Below are 21543 nucleotides of genomic sequence, written 5' to 3' on the forward strand. Positions count from 1 at the left end.
ATCCACAGGTTTGAATGTAAAGAAACAAAAGTGACTCAGAAACACACAAGAGAGTTTCTTTTTGTGCCCTTTCTTTTTGAGTAGATGGAAATGGTCAGTAGCTGTTGCATTACCCTGCCTGCACCTGGATTTCAGTGTTTGCCCAGGATAGCAAATTTAAATGAAATACTGCTTCTGGTGCTTGCTCCTGTGGGGAGTGAGAAGTTGGCAGGTTTGGGGCTTTTTTGCCTTGTAAATACTTTTAGAAGTTTCAAATCTAATAAAATTTAAGTGAAGAGTAGCTTGAAAGTACATCAGAGACTTCATAAAATATAATGATCCCAACTAGTGTCTGCAACAGCAAAATACTGCATTTTATTGGGGCAGCACAGATTAGCTAAGATGCCTGACCCTTATGGATGCTGTTTTTTTTTTAATAGGAAAATAGTTCTACATGCCAATCCAATGCTCTAAAAATATTCCTTTGTCGATTTTCTGTTTTTTATAGGATGTACTTGTGCCTCTTCTTTATTGTCCTAGGGTGAGTAGGAAAATGAACATCTCTTCTGGTGTGCAGAAGATAATTTTCTGAGTGACCACTCAGAATGTGTCTCTGGCTCCCAGTGGAGCTACAGACCACTACAGAACCCAAAACATCCTGTGCTGAGTTGAAGGGGTTTGTTGTTTGGGATGTTTTTCCCCAAAATTTATTTCCTCTAACATACAAACAGAAGGGATAGATTCTTCTGCATGCACAATTTTCCACTTTGCAAAGGGGATAGAGGAGGTGGACTCTGGGTTTTGGTGCTGGCTAAGTATTCTGTGTCCAGTCCAATGTTTTTTTCCCCTTGGCCTTGACCTGTTCTATTTCCCCTGAAGTTATGCCTGTTGGTTTATTGATGTATAAAATTTGATGAACCAGTTTAATAGATTGGATCCCCATTTTAGAAGGGCTCTCAGCTGCTCAATGTAGGAGAGAGGCAGAGGGGTTAGTTCACCATGTCCACTAACTTTCTTCCTGTCCTTTGTGCATCTGAGACCAGCCTCCAAAGGTTGAATTAATCTTCCTCTTCCATGTGGTTTCTGGCAACTGATTTTCTCAACAAAGCAGAGCTTTGTTTTTTATTCTAGTAGTTCTAATGAGAACGTATTATTTATCTCAGTAGCTTCTGAGTTGCTTTTCCTTAGGAAAGCTACCCAAATGCAGTAAGAAAGATCCAGGAAATTCAGCTAACTCAGGCCTCCTAAGGGCTTAAACAAGGAGGTGTGAGCTGTGCCAGTATCATTTGAAGAAATGCTCTGATTGCTTCCATTGCCATGATGACTCTTGGTTCTAAACTGTATTTCTGAGCATCCACCCCAAAATGTAGTCAGTTAATCAGGTGAATGCAGGCTCACATTCTCCTTAGTAAAAAGAGCATGTTTTCAGTGGACCTTCTGTCACAGCCCTTCCCTCCATCCATTTATCAGTATGTGAAAGATGTGTTAGTTCAGAAACATTAATTTTTGAGCATGTTTTTCCCCAGGTAATTACTGTGTGCTGGGAGCTCTGCCACCACTGTGGTGGTGCAGACTTTGCAGGAGTGAGGTTGTGAGAGCTTCTGAATTAATTCCAGCCACTGGTTGTTTTTGTTCAGGACTGAGGAAGAATGCTGGCAGCCCCCATTGGCCTGGTATTTAGATGATGTGCTTGAGTGTAGGTTTCCCTTTCTGGCAGGTTTGTGCTTTGACAGTTCACGTAGATCAATCCATTTGCCACTGTATTTTGTCATTTTCAGAGATGGAAAGTGGTTGAGTTGCACTCTGTTTACTTCTTTTCTCATGACTGAAAACTATCTGGTGTCTCCTATTACCTGTATGTTGTCCCTATTCAAGATTTACATCCTTCTCTGCACCTTCACATGCTTTATTGCCTTAATGTTAACACTGAATGTATTGATCTGGTAAGGTTTAAGCTTGTGCTTAACTTCAAGCTCCTAGTAGTTTCCCCATATTTTTATGAAGCCTATTGCATGCTTGAGGTTAGACATATGCTTCCAAGCCTTACTGGATTGTCTAGTTAGGGTTGAGAATGAACCACCTTAGGAGAGCTACTCGTGGGTAGGCAGGAGCGCAGCTCAGGCAGCAGGGGGCTGCAGCATTTTAACAGTGCCGAGGGGCAGACTGCACCCTCTGCAAGCAGCCCCTCAGAGTGGCTCTTGGATTATTCTTTAGGCTTTGTGCTCTCCTATAAACAGAAGATTGGAGCTCAATGGTGAGAGAGGAATCTTCAAGAACAGTATTCCAGAGCCAGACCTGTGAAGAAGCAAGCTTGTGTTCCTTGGCTTTTTACACTGTTAATTTGACTTGAAGGTGACATGCTGAGACTGCGTTTTTGCACTATGCTGTATATTTGTAAAGTTTTACAGAAAGCTCTAATTAAACATGTTTCCTTTTTCTGATTTAGTCCTGCTTTGGCATTTCTCTCACTACTTTCACCTACCCCTTGCTCCTTTCCTCTTTCCCAAGTCTTCACCAACAGATAAAAATCCCTCCAGGAGTTCAGGACAGTCACCTGAGAGATGATGTTGGGCTCACTGGTGAGATCTGGTGGGTAAAATGTGGCACACTAAACACAGCTCAGAGAGCAGCTGAATTCTAGCAATTAAAATGCCAGTCAGGGTGGGTGTATCTGGTAAAATCGGGATAAGAGTAAAAGAATCAGTAGTTCTTTTGCAACTCTTATCTTTATTTTCTTGCTTTCAGTGGTATCAGAGTTCAAACTTCACTCTTGCAATTACCTTTTATATAAACACTTTCCTTTTGTAACTGGGACATGATCAGATTGTCCTTCCTGCTTGTTTTGTCTTAGGGCATGATCTGGAGAAATCTCCAGGAACTCAACAAAGTTTAAGTTGACAAGCAAGTATTTATTGCAGTGCCGAGGAACAGGGGGGATAGCTCCTCCTAACGTGTCTCTCTGAATTGCTAAAGTAAGCCGTTCTTATATAGGCGCTAAACATACATATTCATTATGTATAACATGCGTATTCATGAGTCTACTTATGTATTACGTCATTCTTCTAGAAAGTTTCCCCTTGTGTGTACAAAAATGTGGTGGTGGTCTCTGGGGGTCGTTTACTTCTTCCAACAATCTTCATCGCTTCTGGCAGTCTTGGAAGCACATGCAGTAGATACTGCTTACTACAGCTTAATTGGTTATGTAACACTGCAGACATAATCATCCTGTCCTTCTACTTACCAGTTAGCTTAGCTGCAGCCCATACTGGACACCTGCTAGTTTCAGATAGTCTTTATGTACATGCCCTGTTTTTCTATCCTGTTTTTCTTGCACTTATTTTTGTACTAAGGTCAAAAGGACCTAAAACTACACCAACTACAATGGTTTATCTCATACAAGGGTTCTCATTATGTTCTCTAGCTCCACCCTATTTTTTTTAGTTCTGTGAAACATGTACCTCACTTGTTTTCTATTGCTACTGTTACAAAGCCATCAAACTTGATGTTACTTAGAACTGATTTTACTTACAAAGGTTTGTATTTCATTTTGGGCCTCCTTGTCTCAGGCAGTAAAGGGAGAACAGGACAGGTATTAGTATGCAGCACAAAATGGCACAACCCCAAGCTGTAAGTTTTCTCTCAGAAAAGGGGAGATGATTGTTAGATGAAGCTCACAGATGTTGTTGGCATTATTTGCAGCTTTCCAAAGAGAAGATTCTTGTGAGGATGCTTCCAGATAAGCCTGTCCTCCAAGGCTCTTGCTCATCCTCCTGCCCTGTCCTGGAGGCTGTGGATTTTATCAGCATGTTTGTACTCACAGAAGTTGGAAAATGGCTGAAGTTTAATGAAATTGTGTTGTCTTCTGTGAGGGCTTTTTATGATTGTGTTAGGACCAGTTCTCTTGCCACCAGATGGCACTTAACCCAGATAGTTGGAAATTATCTTTCCAAAAGCCCATAGTAGTATTTATTTTCTGTAAATATGCACATCTACAAGACCTGTTCATTTCTGTTTATTAAACACTATTAGACATGTATAGAAATATGAAAAAAGACATCCACCTAAACTTGGGTGTGGCTTAATGATGTGAGGTCACTTAATGCCTAACCTATTCCTCATGTTGCTGTTAAATTACAAAAACATCAGCACTTGAAGATGAAGCAAACTGATTATGTTGTGCTTAAACAGTGTGCAATTTACTTTTTTAAACTCCTGTGTGAGGAAAAGGAGCCATTAATGCCTCAGCAGAACAGGCCAAGGGTTGTCCAAGTGGTGTTGGACAGAATCTTTTGTGGTGTTGCAGAGGAAGCACTGCTCTCAAGCAGTATCTGCTTCCTCAAATTTTATTCTCCAGCTCAGAAGAGGGGGAATAAGAGAGAACCTGGCTGAGGCATCACTGCTATTATCTTACATTTTATGCTGGCACAAGACTATGACTGTGGTATAAGAGAGAAGCAAATGGAAGAAGAATTCCTTCAATCGGCTTTTAACACTAAAGCTGCCTTTCTGCCATGACTACCAAGCTGGTTATTTTCCTGTTACATTTGAAATTCAGATCCTGACATACATCACACAATGAAAAATTATGAAAATGGCAGATATAATCATATGCTCCATCACAGATGGTCGTAACAGGTAAAACCAGATATTCATGCATGGACATTAGTTCTGCATCTGGTTTTGCATAAACAATGATGTCTATGAATGTTAGATCCATAAAAGACCATGTTGAGAAGCAATCTCCATTTGTCATCAAGGTTCATCTGGTATGGAGTATGACATTATACAAGTTAAAATATATGTGGTTACAAGTAAAGTCTTTATTTAGTTCAAGTGAGAGAAACATGTTACAGTATGCACTGAAAGTACATATGTAATGAAACCTTAAGAAATAAACATTCAACCAAGTAATTCCTAGGATGCAAGGGAAAAAATGACATCACAGAAATTAATTTAACTGTAACACAATAGTGCACTCACAAAGGAGTGAATGCTGCCAGCTGCCCTGAATACTTGGAGATTTTTTTCGAAGTGACTAATCTAAACCACTCTCACCGCCCTTGTCCCATGCCTCGTGAGAATATCCTTCACTCTCAGCTGGGTACTGTGCTTCTCCATCTCTGCCATTCCCTGTTGAAAGCATGAAGGCAAAAGGCAAATGAAACTCACCAGCGGTCTGTAATACTGGAAAAAGAAATGTAGAGCCTGAGTTTTAAAAAACATTTAAATAAAACTCAGCAAGAAATCATGTGTAGAAAAAGAAAAAAAATAACATTTTAGTTCCTAATTTATTGGGATTCCCACATAAATAAAGGGAAGAGGTGACTTAACTAATCATGGATAGAAATTTTCTCAACAAGAGAGCTGGCATGTACTTTTAATGTGTATGTGCCAGTCACTGTTTTCTCTGTTATAAATTATGTCCCTGTAAACTTACCATCCTCTTCTGTTTGGCTTGGGTCAGCTGGTTGCTTGTAGACTGGTGACAAGAGTAGATTACCCTTGGGCTCAGTGTTAATCTCTTGTATCAAGGGTCTTGAAGGGCTTGTTTGTTGATCTTTGATCTCCTGGTATCTTTTGGAATTAGCAGGCTGTGTAAAGAAGCTTTCAACAAGGGGTCTTATGTGCTCCTTTCCATGCTCTTTATGTATCTTACACGCATTTGAAAAGTTTGCTGTTGGAACTTCTTCTGAATTCTCAAACATGCTTTTATCATTTTCCTCTAATGCTGAATCACTGTCATTTGTCATTTCAGAAATTATTTCAATCTTTGGGTGATATTCCTGCTGTAAAGGTGGAAAATCTAATTAAAAATATATTATTCTAGAGGTAAAAGCTAAAAGCCGTCAGCTTTGATGTGCCAGTCTCCCCGAATGTATGGGAAATATGCTTCACCCATAGCTCTGCTCTCTGTGGATGAATCTTGGGTTAACTATTCCTCAGGCATTAGTGATGAGCTACTAATAATTTGTGAAAAGAAGACCTATTTCAGCAATTCAGAAATGTGGGGGCTCAGTTCTGTTACTTTACCTCCAAACAGAGGGACCTGACTAATATCTTCATCTGACATTACTTAAGAACCAAACACCATTCAGGGTGTGACAGTGCTAGCATATCCTCTTTGTTCCCTTATCTTCTTTTAATTGGAGGCTTTGTTGCAAAGATATTTTTCAATGCTGTTATTAGTCTGTGACCCAAAGAGTAAATAAATTCCATGCCTTATGGAATCATAGAATGGTTTGGGATGGAGAGGACCTTAAAGCTCATATAGTTCCAACCTCTTGCCATGGGACACCTTCCACTAGACCAGGCTGCTCCAAGCCCTGACCAGCCTGGCTTTGAAACACTGACAGGGATGGGGCAGCCACAGCTTCTCTGGGCAACCTGTAGCAGTGTTTTACCACAGTGAAGAACTTCTTCCTAATGTCTAATCTAAATCTATCCTCTTTCAGTTCAAAACCCTTTCCCCTTGTCCTATCACTACATACCCTTGTCAAAGGTTGTCTTCAGGTTTCTTGTAGCCCCTTTAGGCGCTGGAAGCTGCTCGAGGGTCTCCCCAGAGCCTTATCTTCGCTAGGCTGAACAAGCCCAGCTCTCTCAGCCTGTCTCCAGAGCAGAGGTGCTCCAGCCCTCCAAACATGTTTGTGGCCTCCTCTGAACTTGCTGAAGCAGGTTAATGTCCATCCCTGTCTCCCATATCGGATTGTAGTTATAGTTATCAAGAGCTGCTGCTTCCTCTGTGCATAAATTTGAGCCCCCAGCAAGTACAGTGCTCTGGTTCTGAGGCTCTCCTGCATTTTCATCCTTGTCACATTTGTTTAATCAACTTAAACAGCCTGTGAGACCATGCAATATTTTCAGCCATTGCCTCCCTCAAGGAATGAGCAAAGTACTCCTAGCAATATGGGATTGTCATCTTGCTGACAGCTATAATGAGCTGCAGCAGCATTTTAGACTACAGTCTAAACTCATTTTTAGCACAGCATGGCCCAAGGACAAACACATCAGGTTAAATCCACTTCATATAAAAATGATCAGTTTGCCTTATGCTGACTGAAGGAAAAGTTGTCATTAGCTTGGAGGGACTTGTAAGAACGTGCACTGTATTGGCCTCTGTCTCCAGCAAGGCAAGTATGAGTTAACATCAGCACAAGAATCAATGCTATGCAGTTCATCTTTGTTGCTCTCTTTTTCTTTTTTCTCTTTTCTCTTCTGTTTCTGTTTATAGGCTTTTGCCTAGAAGACTATTTCGAGCCCAGCATAATGCTAATGTGTGCATGAACTGCCTTGTATCTGACTAGCATGCAGTGGAGCTGTGAAGTTTCGATTTCTCTGTGTTTTCAGTTGAAAAGACTGATTTTATTCAGTTGTAGACATTTTGTTCTATCTGTTCAGTACTTTGCAGAATATTAGTATTGTAAAGTATATTTTAAGTAATTTTCATAAAACCACTACTTACTACTAAGAAATTAATCTTAGAATTAAGCTAAGAAATTAAACAGCTGCATTACTTGATCTTAGGTATTCATTCTTCTATTTTTGTAATACAATAATATAAAACCTTAAATTAAGAAACTATTTACAAATGGATAGAGAAGATCTTCTGAAACAACCCTTTTATTTAATAAATGCATGACTGATTGCATCTCCCAGAACCATTTCACAAATGAGATTGTCGTCATTTTGCAAGACAATTTGTTGCTGTGTTTAGGGAAGCTCCATCACTTTAATGAGTAAAAATCCTACCTTTTTAACAAAGCTTTCCTCTTCTGGTGGAAGTTCATTTCCATCAGTGTCTTCTAAATCAGGCAATTCCTGAAAATGATTATGAGATTATTGGTCAGTGGGAAAAGCTACTGTAACCAATAAAACCTCTCTCTCATGTGGAATCTTCTTCAAAGCCATGCTTTTCTGGGTAAGAAGCCACAGCCAGCACTACCACACTGTCATTTTCTCCAGTGTGACAGTTTCCTCTGTTAAACAGTTGTGGGAAAAGGAAAATTTATGTGTCTCCAGAAATAGCAGATGGGAAGGCAATAACTGTAATGTCAGCCTGATGCTGCTTTCTACTGTGCTGTGTGATCATGAAGGAGAAAAGGATAAACAGCAAGACATCAAAAGGATTTTAAAAGCAAGCATGATTTACATCTATGAGCTGTTTCATAGCTATTCAACAGACTTCACCTCAGCTGCAACTAATGTTTATGGACAACAATCTGCAGTCTAAACTCTGTTAACCTAAATACATCCAATAACACAATAGTTTAGTGTGAATGCCTCATAATTAGGGATACAGCACTGCAAGCTTTCTGAGAACTGAGACATGTCCAAGAACAGGAGCTTGTTTCTGCTTGACAGAGGGGTGTCATAGAATAGTTAGAGTTGGAAAAGACCTTAAGATCATCGAGTTCCAACCCCCCTGCCATGGGCAGGGACACCTCCCACTAAACCATGTCACCCAAGGCTCCGTCCAACCTGGCCTTGGACACTGCCAGAAATGGAACTTTCGCACCTTCCCTGGGCAACCCATTCCAGTGCCTCACCACCCTAACAGTAAAGAATTTCTTCCCTATATCCAATCTAATAACCACCACATTACAAATCCTCCTCCACTCTTCACACTTATATTACTATTGAGACCATCTACTGACTCCAGGAGATCAGTAAAGACAATGAGCTGCACCAGAGCTTTTCGCAAGCGGCATCTTCACAGCCGTTCCCTGCCATGTCAGCGCTAAGTCTCTGGAAAATCCGCACAGCGTAAGTATTGGAGGTTGTTGCAAGAAGCTCTTTCCATTACTAAACATCAGTTGAAGAACAAAATAGCATAGAACATGAAATGTGCATTTGTGTGTGATTTTACTTTGTTTCTTTTTCTGTAAAATTACAATAGTCATACTTTTTATGCATATGTTGAAATGTTATTTCTATACCATGTTAAAGTTTGCACAAAGGAGCTTGCTATGGTGCAATATAGCACCAATTAAAAACCCAAACACTGAATCTATGAGATTTTTACATTTTGGGTACCTGCAGTACTGCTATTTCTTTAAAGCTTTTATGTCAGCCCCTGCAAGATCTACTTACAAAAATAATATTGTATATACTTGGTATTGCTTCCAATTCTCTCCACTGTCCTTGAACCTGTTATTAAAACCAGTCAAATGGGAGGATACAGCAGTAAGCCTTCTACTGAAGCAGCAGGTAGAGCCCTTTGACAACAGGATGGCTTTTTTCTTTTTTTTTTTTCCTGGGGAAGATATAAGAGGCTTTTCTAAAACATTCCAGCAAGAATTTAGTTAAGGGTGTCAGTGTAAAAGATCAAAGGGCATATTAATTGGTCTGGGAAATCCTAAACTCAGAAGTTTGTTATTGCTAGTAATGTCATAATTACGACATATTGAATAATTCTTCTTTGAAGAGAGACTGTATTTTTCAGTGGCATCCATGTCCTCTCATGATTAAATGTGGTTGAATATGTTAGATCTTAGATAATAAAAGATCATATTATAAATGTCAATTGCTTATTATATATCTGAAGAATACACATTCTGCTTTTCTTAGAAACACACTTAAAAGTTATATTTTGAGAAGTCATTTATAATATCTAATACTGCTAGCTGACATTTACAGTGTGGCTATTTCTTCCTTATGCTTTTTCTGTGACAGTTCACATTTTCAACCTTATGTTTCATTTGAATTTTGCCTAAGAGGAGGCATCTATCCACTAGATTCCTTTTGTTGTGAGTTTTGTTTTTTAAATGAGAACCCTCATGAACTTCTCCAGAAAAACCAGAGGTGGAAAGTCAGCTGCAGGTGATTTATAGCCAAAGGACAAAACAAACTTTGGAAGTGGTGGTAAGTATTTTACACATGCTATAGTGGAGAGATTGAGAAGGGGTACTACAACTTTCTTTTGTTGTTTTGTTTTGTTGTTTTTTTTTTTATTTTCCTTCTACTTTTCTTACCAGTGGACCTTTCTTAGAAACTTCGCTATATAGTTTTATTAACCAGGATGTTACAAGAATTAATTTGGGAGCAGGCAATAATGAAATATGAAATTCTCAAAATCTGAATCCAATACATACATCAAGACAAAGTTTCTCCAGTGTATCCAGTTTGGTTTGTTTAGTTTCAGCATATTGATCCAGTTCAGGAAGTATGGCCTTTCCAGTAGCTGCCTTTTCTCTTAGTAGATCTAAAGAATAAACAATACTCAGTTGCAGAGAACTGACTGAATAAAAGACTGTCTGTATTGCAACAGCAAGCACTGCAAAATCAGATTGCTGGGGACCTGACTACCACTTCAGAATTCACAGCTGAATCCTGCACTTTCTTACATCATACACCTGGTCTCCCTTATATTGTATAAACTAATGCTGGCATTTTGCAATAATGTATTCCACATATCTGAAAAACAGTGCTTCCATTTATGAAGGCACAAAATCACCTCTAGAGTGATGTCCAGCTTCTGTGGCATGTCTATTCCTGCTTTATATAGCAGAAATTTCAGGCTGAGCCCTGGGAAATTTCTGTTGTTGTAGTTGAAAAATATTTTATCCAGTATTACTTAATTGTCACCTAGTCACTGTGGTAATCTAGTGAGATGTTCCTGTCTATGAGTCAGTTGGTTTGAATCACAGCAGAGGCAGTGCTAAGAGTTTGGCTCATCATCTCTGCATCCTCTGTTTGGTTTGGTTCTTCACCGTGTACATTACCATCTGTCTCCTTGTTGAAGTTTGGGCATTTGTTACAGTTTGATTCCTGTGCATCCTCTTGAATTCTAGCAGATGTGAAATCTGTGTTATCTCTTCCATTTCGTAAAAGTGTTATCACTTCATCATGACCATCAAAACTTTCATTTCTAAATTTGTCAGTCTTCTCTTGAGTTTCTTCCTCTTCTGATATACTTGAAGTCTCCTGTGTCTTAGAATTTCCATCTTTGTCATCTGAATTTTCAGATGCCCCTACAATAGAAACAAGTTCATTAAAACTGCTGAATTAATCTACCATTACTCATTTTAAATATCCAGACTTTACTAGATAGTCTCAATGGTCTGGCCTAAAATATGCATCAAAAGCTCCTACTTGGTTTGAGCAACTATTCACGGATCAGCAGTCCTAGAGAAAACACTACAGTAAAGAATTTCCTCATATCTGTAGCTGACTCTAAAAAGACTCACAAGTGACTATGTACTTCTACATGCTTGAGCAATAAGATGGATTGATCAGTGACAGATGTTGAAGTTATCCTCTCCTTTATGCAACCTGCCTGCTTGCAGAAAAAGTTTCACTTGTTGGTCAACTATGTTTGACTTCTGAGCCTGTGAAACCCAAAAAAAGTATCAGATGATAGATAAACACTTCTCTGCTCTGCAGTACTGCCTTCTTGTTTGGCTTCAGTCCTGTTTATTCTGAAACATGTGTACTTCTCTATAAAGGTTAGGTTGGAACCTGACCTGTTATTGGTTGTAAAATGTTTTCCTCCTTGAGTAATGTGACAGGAGAATTCGTGGCATAAAAAAATGGCACTAAGTAAGTGAAGCTAATTATTAATGACCTTCCTATTCCTGTGCCTTTATTACCACTGCTGTAGGCTCTAGGCAGAAGCTCTCACTGCTTGTGAACGCAGGACTGGAACGCTGTCTGGATGGGGACTGATGAGGCAGTTGTCACCAGGTATTACTGGAGCCCACAGCCCTGTTGAAGACAGCACTGTTCTGCATCTTGAGGAAAGATTGCTCTTGGTGTGTAACTGCCCATGAATGCCTGCTGGAACCATTATGACACTTACTAGCATATGGTCGCTTCAGTGAAGAGACAAGAGCTTGAAACACTGGGACATGATTTGTTGATTTTCTGTTTCATCAGCAGTGAAAAAGGTAATGATTGCTTAATGATTGTTGTGGTTAATCTAAGATGCACCAAGATAAATAAAGCATTTCATATTGGGAAAGAAGATTCATAAATATATTCAAAATATTTCATCAGCCTGCTTCTGAACTTTAAGGAACTATTCAGTTCCTATACTTGAAATATTTTAAACATTCAAATTGAAGCAGACACAAACATGTTCCAAAATAGTAACCACAAACCTTCTAGGATGTCTGGTGTATCTCCATTTCCAGATTTAGCACTTGCCTCTTTTTCTTCCATATACTTTCTTCTTTTCTTTTCCTCTGCTTTCCACCTGATTGCTGCTAAAGCATCAATGCTATCTTGGATTTTTTTTCTCTCTCTGGTTTCCCATTTTTCCCTTTCTGCTTTCTCAGCTTCCAGACCTCCAACAGCCCAGGCTTCTGCACAGGCTCTAATGAGAACACAAAAGCCTAACTATAATATAGCTATAAAAGCCCATCTTTATACATGAGACATATATTTTATCTTGTATGTGGAACTGCAACAAAAGAACCAAAGATATCCAAGTGCTGGTGACTGCACCACCAGAAATCTGCCAGGAGTGCTGAACTCTGTTTCCAAATACCTGTTCCATTTCTGCAGAAACCAGGATTTGCCTTTGATCTACAAACTTGGTGTAAAACGATTCTGTTAAAAAATTAATTATCTGGTGAAAAAATGTTTGTTTTTTTGTTTTCTAGGTATGTCAGATGTAGAACTCTGTAATACAATACCCTTTCACCCTCATATATTATACCGGTCAGACTTCCTTTACTTCCCTGATAATATTGGCAAAAACTGGAGAAGTGATCATCACCATTTGATCTTTATTGCTGTGTAAAGAAGATGGCTCTGTTTCTTACCTATCTTTTGGGAAAACTGGTCTCTCATCCAGATATGTTAGTTGTTTTAGTCGAACAGTAAGTGTTTTTCTATAATTAGCAATGTTCTTTATCACTTGGTTTCCCATCAAGTTCAGCACATGCTGGAGAAACAAGGGAAACCATTTTTAAAGTTGAGTTGCAAAAAACCCCACTCTAGGTATGCACTTCCCCTATCATTTTAAAAATAAGAAGTGAATAAAATATCTTGGGTGTTACAGGTAACCTACAAAACCCCAAGTAATATTTAATAACATTTCTTTTAGACCAGTACCTTATGTGAACAGGCCTAGCCAATGAAACCTTTTAATGGGATCATCTGTATACACAATGCAAACTTTCAGCTAGATTTGGCTTACCAAATTAGGCATGGTCTCCAGAACAGTTATAATAGCTGGATCACTTAGATTGTTGTGGGAAAGATCAAGAACTGAAATACTTGGGCATTCTTGCAAGTGCTGTATGTCTTCCACTGTTTCTAACTTGTTGTGAGCAATCTGTAGAGTCTGCAGGACCTTCAGGCAAGCTGTCAGACAAGAACAGAACAGTGAAAAGAAAGGTGAGAGCCATTACTTCAAAGAAGGTTTTCTGGAGCAAGTAGAAAACTGCATTGTCAAAATCATAGAATCACAGAATGGTTTGGGTTGGAAAGGACCTTAAAGCTCAGCCAGTTTCAACTGCCTGCCACAGACAGGGACATCTTTCACTAGACCAGGTTTGCTCAAAGACACATCAAAATAATTGTTTCTATTGAATTGGGAGGGTTTTTTTTCTAAATTCATTATTCTGCTATATGCACTTTCTGGCTATGCCTCCAAAGCTGCTTTCTTCACCCCAAAAAAAACCAGTTATTTGGTTTAGTGGAGTGGCTGTTTTTAATTTGCATTTCAAAAGAGACAGTTACACAACAGCAAGAGCTTGTGTTTCAAATTACTCCCAATGTACACATGATAATGTAGAGGAATTAATTTTTATTTTCTATTGAAAATGGAATACATCCTTTAACAGTATAAAAGATGTAAAATATTTGGTAAACTTGTCTGCAGCTGTCAAAGCACACCTTAATCATAAAGTAAGTAATGAAAACTGGATTTCCAGCCTGTCTGCAACGTCTAAATACTGAGATATGATTAAGAAGTGAGAAAAAAATACTTAATTATCCTAAGTATCCATATGTAAGTAACTATTACATCCTTTTTGTTTTGTCATCTATTTAAATTGCAACATACATAGGTTTGACTCTTCAATAGAAGCCTTGTGGACTTTGGTATTGTGCAAAATTTTAACAGAAATAAAAACTCCCTTGAAACTACTGCCTCTAATAATAGCTTAGTCAAAGCTTAGAAATATGGGCTCATTATAGGTTAAAACATGTTGTTCTAACAGTTCTTACAGAGATTCTCAATGGTCTTGATGTAGTTGTTACTGATATTGAGGGAATCCAGCTTTTGTAAGGGTTCAAGGTTTTCAATTTTCTTAATTAGATTGAGTTGCAGGTAGAGACAACGCAATTCTGCCTGAGCCTCCAAGTTTTCAATTTTTGTAATGCCATTGCATTGCAGCCATAAACACTTCAACCCAGTATACTCCTCAAGATTCTCCAGGCGGTCAAATCCTGCAGGAAAAGATGTTTAAAAGTTAAATGGCATTGGCCGAAACCAAGTCTTTGGAAGAGTAAATTTCATTAAACAAATGCTGCTGAAACAGTCTGCAAGAACACTTGTACCCAAGTTGCTGACACTATTTCCACTGAATTAATTGGTACAGTACATGGCCCATAAAGGGCAAAACCATATATGTACCTATAGTGGTCTATATCTCATGCACCCCTTTAGGTGCTCAAATAATCCCGAGAAAATAGCAAAACCCGGGCCAAATGTAGAAGGTAGATTTACTATGTCCTATTTATTTAAAACAATTATGCTAACCTGAACCAGCAAAACCATCATGCAAAAACCTACTGTACAAGATTACAAGAGGATAATCCCTGTTCATCCTAGCAACTTCTTTTTCTTTCAGTTGTATCTGAGAATGTGTAGTAAGTCTTTATTGTCACTTTCTTCCTTACCTTTTTTATTTGGTAGTAATAAAGTCCCCAAAGCTGGAAAACAGCTTCTTTGTACAAGCACATTTAAGAAGAAATATATGTATTTTCCTCTAAATGCAACCCAGACCAGTATTTTAAGATATTTCTCAGAGGCTACTGGGTTTTCTGGGAAAAAAAAGAGTGCTCCTTAACTCCTACTGATCCTTTGATGACTCTGCAAAGTGAACTAGGACAATTAGGTCTGTAAAGAGTTCACTTTTCTACCTTCATCCTGATTCACTTTCTTTCACAATTTCATTATTATATAAAATTAAACTATGTTTCTAATTTAAAAGAACTATTAGATGCCTTACTTGAATAAGCCACAAAATAGATACTCTGCTAAAATGCTACATAAGTCTAACTGGTCATGTCCACATCTTACCTTTATAATGCAAGTAAAGAGTGTCATTTAAGCATGGGGTTACATAGAATTTCTGCTGTTTACAGATGTCTTGCAGAACCTTTTTTGTCATTCTAAAATAATGGAAGCAGAAGCAAAACAAAACAAACAAATATGTATTTCAGTGCATATTCTGAAATCTCTGTGTTTTTACTAGATAGCAATGCAACACAATCATTCATTGTGCAGGAGAAATAGCTTCAGCTTTCAAGCCTATACTCCAAATAAAAAAGCAGTCATTTTCTTTAGAGTGGCTTTCCATTTCTACCTGTCGGAAGTGAGTTACCATGCTCTTCTGATAAAAACCAGAGTCTATGTAGGGAATGGGTAAGGAATGAGAAAGTCCATCTTCTTGGAAAAAGGTCAGCATGATTCTATGTTGTATTCTGGTTCCTTCCTCTCCAATTCTTTCCCCCATTCCTTGCTGCTTTGGCGCAGGACCTTTACTGGCAATATGCAACATTTTTATGAGATTAGAAAAATCAATAGATATCAACCTAATATTTTAATGAAATGCTGACTCTGAAATAGCACTCAAGGCAGTTTTATTATACAACTGTGATGGCTAGGAATGCTGCAGTAAGAAAAATAATCATACCTGTTCAACTGTAATTGCTTAGTATTCAGCAGCATTCCTTTTGGGATTCATGTAAGTGAGAAGCAAGAAAAGGCTGTGTCAGGGATGCTGTGGGCAGAAGACTTGGTCAGAGAAACTGGGCAGAAAGCTGTAGTGTGAAACAGTGGAGGCTGCAAGGGCAAAGCCCTTGGGCTAGCAGGCAACAGCAGCCAGACAAGGCGAAAGCTGCACGTGGCAGTCAGCAGGACAGGAAAACCCCAAAGGGTAAGTAAGTACATGGGTGGCCTTAAAACTGTTAAAACAGGAATGGATGGCAGTGAAGAGTGGCAGAAAGGGTGAGTTATGCCATTATCTGGGGACTCTGTGCTAGACAGCACTGGATGAATAGTTTCATAGAGCTGGTGGTCCCCTAGCACAGACTTTGCAAAGAGTGACAAGACACTGTTTTGGGAGGCAAGCTGTGCAGGGCTATATAAAATTTAGTAACATTATAGACAAGTAACTTGGGATCCATACTGAAAACAACTAGCAAAAACAGTCCAAAGCAAAAAAACACCTGTATATTCTTGCTTAGAAAGATTAGGTTCTGTAAAACAAAATTTCTGAATAAAACTTCTAGTTGATATCCCTCACTTCAAGAAATATTGCAAGAGTACAATGTTAAATAATCCAAAATTATTTTCTACTCCTAAATTCTTTATTAACAAAATGCACTTTGCTTTTGTGGTCATAAGCATTTGTAGGCCTAAGGTCTATCGCCGTAAGATCTTGGCATGAAGATACTTTCAAAATAACAAAAAAACCTTGAGTAAATGCAGTGAATTTAAACCTTTTGTAATTATTTCGCTTTTAGATATATTTACTTACTAAATTAAACATCACAGTATTGCTAAAGAATGAACCTGTAATCCAGTCAACTAGTCAATTGAGTTCCTGGGGCAATATAAAATATGAATGTCAGCCTGTAAAAGCCCTGTAAGCCAAACGTGCCTGACATAAATCTCTGAAGGAATGAAAGATTTATAAACCTTGAGCACAATCTTTAAATATATAATGTTTACTTATATTGTCAGCATAGGTAGCATGCTAGCTACTTGCAGCATATCCCACTATTTTTCATTGTGCTATTTGAAGTAGGGTTTAATCAAATGATGAGCATTCTCATGCAATTTATAGGATCACAAAAGGTGTTTCTTCAAAACATCAATTATCTCATGTGCAGTCACTGCTCTCTGCTGCCATTCTTCATAAGAACTTAATTATGAAGTGTGCTAGGCTATCAGCCCAGGTTAACCAAGTTTTCTCTGTAAGTCCATCCACTCTGCCTTCTGATAACTCAGTGAGTCTTTCCCTTGGCTTTAAAAGACTGTTAACTGTCTCTAACAGAACAGCTGCCCTAAAGTTAGCACCAATATAAACGTGGGAGTTTCACAAGCAAGTAAGCAGATACAAGAATTGAGGGTAAATCTTCACTGTTCCTTATATATCACTCCATAACTAGCCCATGTGACCACACTTTCAACAGTATAATTAAATAGTACCAAATGTTGGGTTTAATTTTAATAGTTGCTTGCAATGTGCTTCATCAGAAGTAACACGAGAATAATCCCATTTCACAAGTATTAATAAAGAGCCATTGCAGCGCATTCTGGTTTAGAGTGGACCACAATTAGAGCCAAAGCTTACAAAGGATATATAGAATCATAGAATAGTTAGGGTTGGAAAGGACCTCAAGATCATCTAGTTACAACCCCCCTGCCATGGGCAGGGACACCTCACACTAAACCATATCACCCAAGGCTTCATCCAACCTGGTCTTGAGCACTGCCAGGGATGGAGCATTCACTACCACCCTGGGCAACCCATTCCAGTACCTCACCACCCTCACAGTAAAGAATTTCTTCCTTATATCCAGTCTAAACCTCTGCTGTTTAAGTTTCAACCCATTACCCCTTGTCCTATCACTACAGTCCCTAATGAAGAGTCCCTCACCAGCATCCCTGTAGGCCCCTTCAGATACTGGAAGGCTGCTATGAGGTCTCCACGCAGCCTTCTCTTCTCCAGGCTGAACAACCCCAGCTTTCTCAGCCTGTCTTCATATGGGAGGTGCTCCAGTCCCCTGATCATCCTCGTGGCCCTCCTCTGGACTTGTTCTAACAGTACCATGTCCTTTCTATGTTGAGGACACCAGAACTGCACACAGTGCTGCAAGTGAGGTCTCACGAGAGAAGAGTAGAGGGGCAGAATCACCTCCTTTGACCTGCTGGTCACGCTTCCTTTGATACAGCCCAGAATACAGTTGGCTTTCTGGGCTGTAAGCGCACACTGAAGCCAGCTCATGTTCATTTTCTCATTGATCAACACCCCCAAGTCCTTCTCCGCAGGGCTGCCCTGAATTTCCTTTTTGCCCAAGCTGTAGCTGTGCCTGGGATTGCTCTGACCCAGGTGTAGGACCTTGCACTTGGCATGGTTAAACTTCATGAGGTTGGCATCAGCCCACCTCACAAGTGTGTCAAGGTCCCTCTGAATGGCATTCCTTCCCTCCAGCCTATCAACCGAACCACACAGCTTGGTGTCATCAGCAAACTTGCTGGGGGCGCACTCAATCCCATTGTCCATGTCAACAACAAAGATATTAAACAAGACCGGTCCCAACACCGATCCCTGAGGGACACCTCTCATTACTGGTCTCCAGCTGGACATTGGACTGTTGACCACAACTCTTTGAGTGCGACCATCCAGCCAGTTCTTTATGCACCAAGTGGTCCACCTATCAATCCACTCAAATTTAGAGAAAAGGATGTCATGTGGGACAGTTTCGAATGCTTTGCACAAGTCCAGGTAGATGGTATCCACTGCTCCACCCCTGTCCATCAGTTCTGTAGCCCCGTCATAGAAGGCCACCAAATTGGTCAGGCAGGATTTTCCCCTAGTAAAGCCATGCTGGCTGTCACCAAGCACCTTGTTGTTTTCCATGTGCCCTAGCATGCCTTCCAGGAGAACCTGCTCCCAGATTTTGCCAGGCACAGAGGTGAGACTGACTGGTCTGTAATTCCCTGGGTCATCCATTTTCCCCTTCTTAAAAATGGGGGTTATATTTCCTTTTTTTCCAGTCGTCGAGAACTTCACCTGACTGTCATGATTTTTCAAATATGATGGCCAGTGGCTTTGCAACTTCATTTGCCAACTCCTTCAGGACCCACGGATGGATTTCATCAGGGTCCATGGACTTGTGCACGTTCAGGTTCTTAAGATGGTCTCGAACCATACCCTCTCGTACAGTGGGCCCAAGGTCTAGGTTTTCACAGTCCCTGTGTCTGCCTTCCAGGGTTAAGGGGAAATCGGTGATGGGAGACATTACTGTGGGGATATGTTACAGACCGCCTGATCAAGAGGAACCTGTGGGTGTCTTATTGTCAACTATTTGAGGTACTTCTGGATTTCCTCTACTAAAAATTATCTTGACAACTGTAATATCTACTTTGTGATGAATTAATACAATGCATTATGTGTTTCAATGCTGAGAAATGGTCAAGTCTACTGAAAAATTACTGCCAAAACAGTTTGTGAAGTTTTCTCCAGAACTGTTGAACAGACTACATCGTCTACTTAGAATGTGGTTTTCGTACATTGGATATAAAACCAAAACCAAACCAAACCAAAAAAACCACCACCAACAACAACAAAACCAGTGTTGTACAGATGCTGGAAATAGCACTGATTCCTGATTTATCAACTATTCTCATCTTTATTTTTTTTCCCCTGAATTAAGGTTAACATACAGAACAGCAAAACTCCCACTGACTCCAGTGATGCCAAGATTAAAATAAAAAACTTCCGCAACAAATGTATTACCTTAGACAGCCCCTCTTTTCTTCTGTCCTTTGATGGAATAAGCTGATGACACCTTTGTGATCACTATCTGATTTCTGCTCATTCTGTTGATCTGCTCTGGACATCCAGTTTATGGCTTTCTCTTGAGTTTCAACATGTTTGTGAGCAAGAAAACAAGTTGCAGTTTAACAGCATGAGTGGGGAAAAAATGTCATGTTGCTAATTACTTTAAAGAAATATTGAAGAGTAATTTAATATGAACTTCAAGAAAAGAAGTGTTATAACCAAGATTTTTTCTGACATTTTTAATGAACAGAAGCTTATCTTTTTTGATGGCAAAGTAGTAAAGTAAGCAGTGCCAAAATAAACTGTTGAAATCTCCATTTTATATTTTATTAGATCTGGAAGTCACTACTCATATGATTATTATAATGTACAGTGAAGTAAAGTACTGGCACCTGTGTTCTTATGGTTTTAGACATCTACTATATACTACATTTAATTAGCAGTAATTTGACCATTATGAGACTGCTAACTTTGCAGGTAAAGAGACCACAGTAATGGTGTATCTGAGTCATCACAAGCACTGTTAGTCTAGCTCTTCCACAAATTCACCCTTTTGTACTCTGTGGAGGTTGTCCTCAGTGCTATACTCATTCGAGCTGTCTTTAGATTGCCATTGATTAATTGCATTTTCAGTACTCTTCAAAATCTTGCTCTTCACCTTCTAGTTGGACTTGTAGTCCATACACTTAAAAAGAGACAGTACAAACATGATGATTGTGCCAGCTCACTTAAATATGATTGTAATTAAAACATTTAGAGGTCAGACTGGTTGTATAATTGCAACACAGGGAAAGGTATCCCTCCAGCAACAGAAAAGTAAAGCAACAGAACATGAAAAAATAAAAATAAAAAAAGGCACAAGAAGATAGCAATTGAATAAGCCTCAGTTACAGTAAGATTTTCAGTGGCTTTACTAAGGGAAAGAATAAATTCATATTGCATCCAGGTGAGTAATGACAAATGATGTCTAGGCTTTATGTTCACTAACGTTCCCTAAATTAGTCCTAGCAAGCCAGCTGAACAGGCTCACCTGTGCTGACAGAACTGCCTTCTTTTTCTGTGTGGGTAGCTTCACTGTTGTCATTCAGAAATTCCCCGGACAACTCTTGCACAGTCACCTCCCCTCCATAGCCTTTGTCTGAGTCTCCAAATTCTGATTGCATTTCAAGACAGGTGATTTAGATCAGCCAAGCCACTATATGATTTACTATCCAACTTTCCCAGACAAACATCTGAAGGTTTTAGGAGAACCTGTTACAGATAAAAAGAGTAAATTTTGAAGCCTGCATGGAACCAATAACCTAGGTCTAGTCATTGTGAAGATACCAAAATGCAGGGAGAGTTTATGCTCAGAGTAGGGAGGAATACGGCTGAGAAGCCTTCCAAAGCAGAGTAAGTGAACTCTTCCCTTTCAAAGCTGTAAAGTTGAGGATGCAGTGATGGTGCTCAACTCCTCTTGTGAGATGCCTGCTTCCTATCCCACCACAACCCGGGCAGGCTCCTGCGGCATTTTCATTTCCTCACAGGGACGGCAAATGCAGCAGCATTTCCCCTCAGCACTTGTTGCTGCTATAGCCCTCTAGAGCTCTCTACACAAGAGTTCTGCCCTAAAGCGCACTGCTATATTGCCCATTAAACCTCCAGCTAGCTTTACCTGACCCCAGACCCGGGCAAGGCTGGGCCGGGCGCTCTGTCTGACCGGGACCGGGACCCGGAGCACCACTCGCCGCGGTATCTCCCAGACACTAAGAGATGTAAACAGCAACGGACTGGATGGAGCGGCTACAGCCCCTAAGGCGCGTGCAGCCAGATCCCCACC

The 21543-nt window shown here is 39.6% G+C and overlaps 1 protein-coding gene across 1 annotated transcript; it reads right to left on the minus strand.

Annotated features, from left to right (window-relative positions):
- Positions 1-4987: 4987 nt before the first annotated feature.
- DNAAF1 (dynein axonemal assembly factor 1) lies at positions 4988-20887 on the minus strand. Its single transcript, XM_031051933.1, is given in 14 exon segments — positions 4988-5109; positions 5417-5762; positions 7726-7794; positions 10068-10177; positions 10698-10946; positions 12075-12289; positions 12741-12862; positions 13118-13284; positions 14152-14373; positions 15230-15321; positions 19680-19815; positions 20274-20365; positions 20367-20409; positions 20755-20887. Coding segments are annotated over 14 exon segments (2091 nt in total). The 3' UTR covers positions 4988-5014.
- Positions 20888-21543: the final 656 nt, after the last annotated feature.

This window comes from Melopsittacus undulatus, chromosome Z (assembly GCF_012275295.1).
Source record: "Melopsittacus undulatus isolate bMelUnd1 chromosome Z, bMelUnd1.mat.Z, whole genome shotgun sequence".
Taxonomy (NCBI): domain Eukaryota; kingdom Metazoa; phylum Chordata; class Aves; order Psittaciformes; family Psittaculidae; genus Melopsittacus; species Melopsittacus undulatus.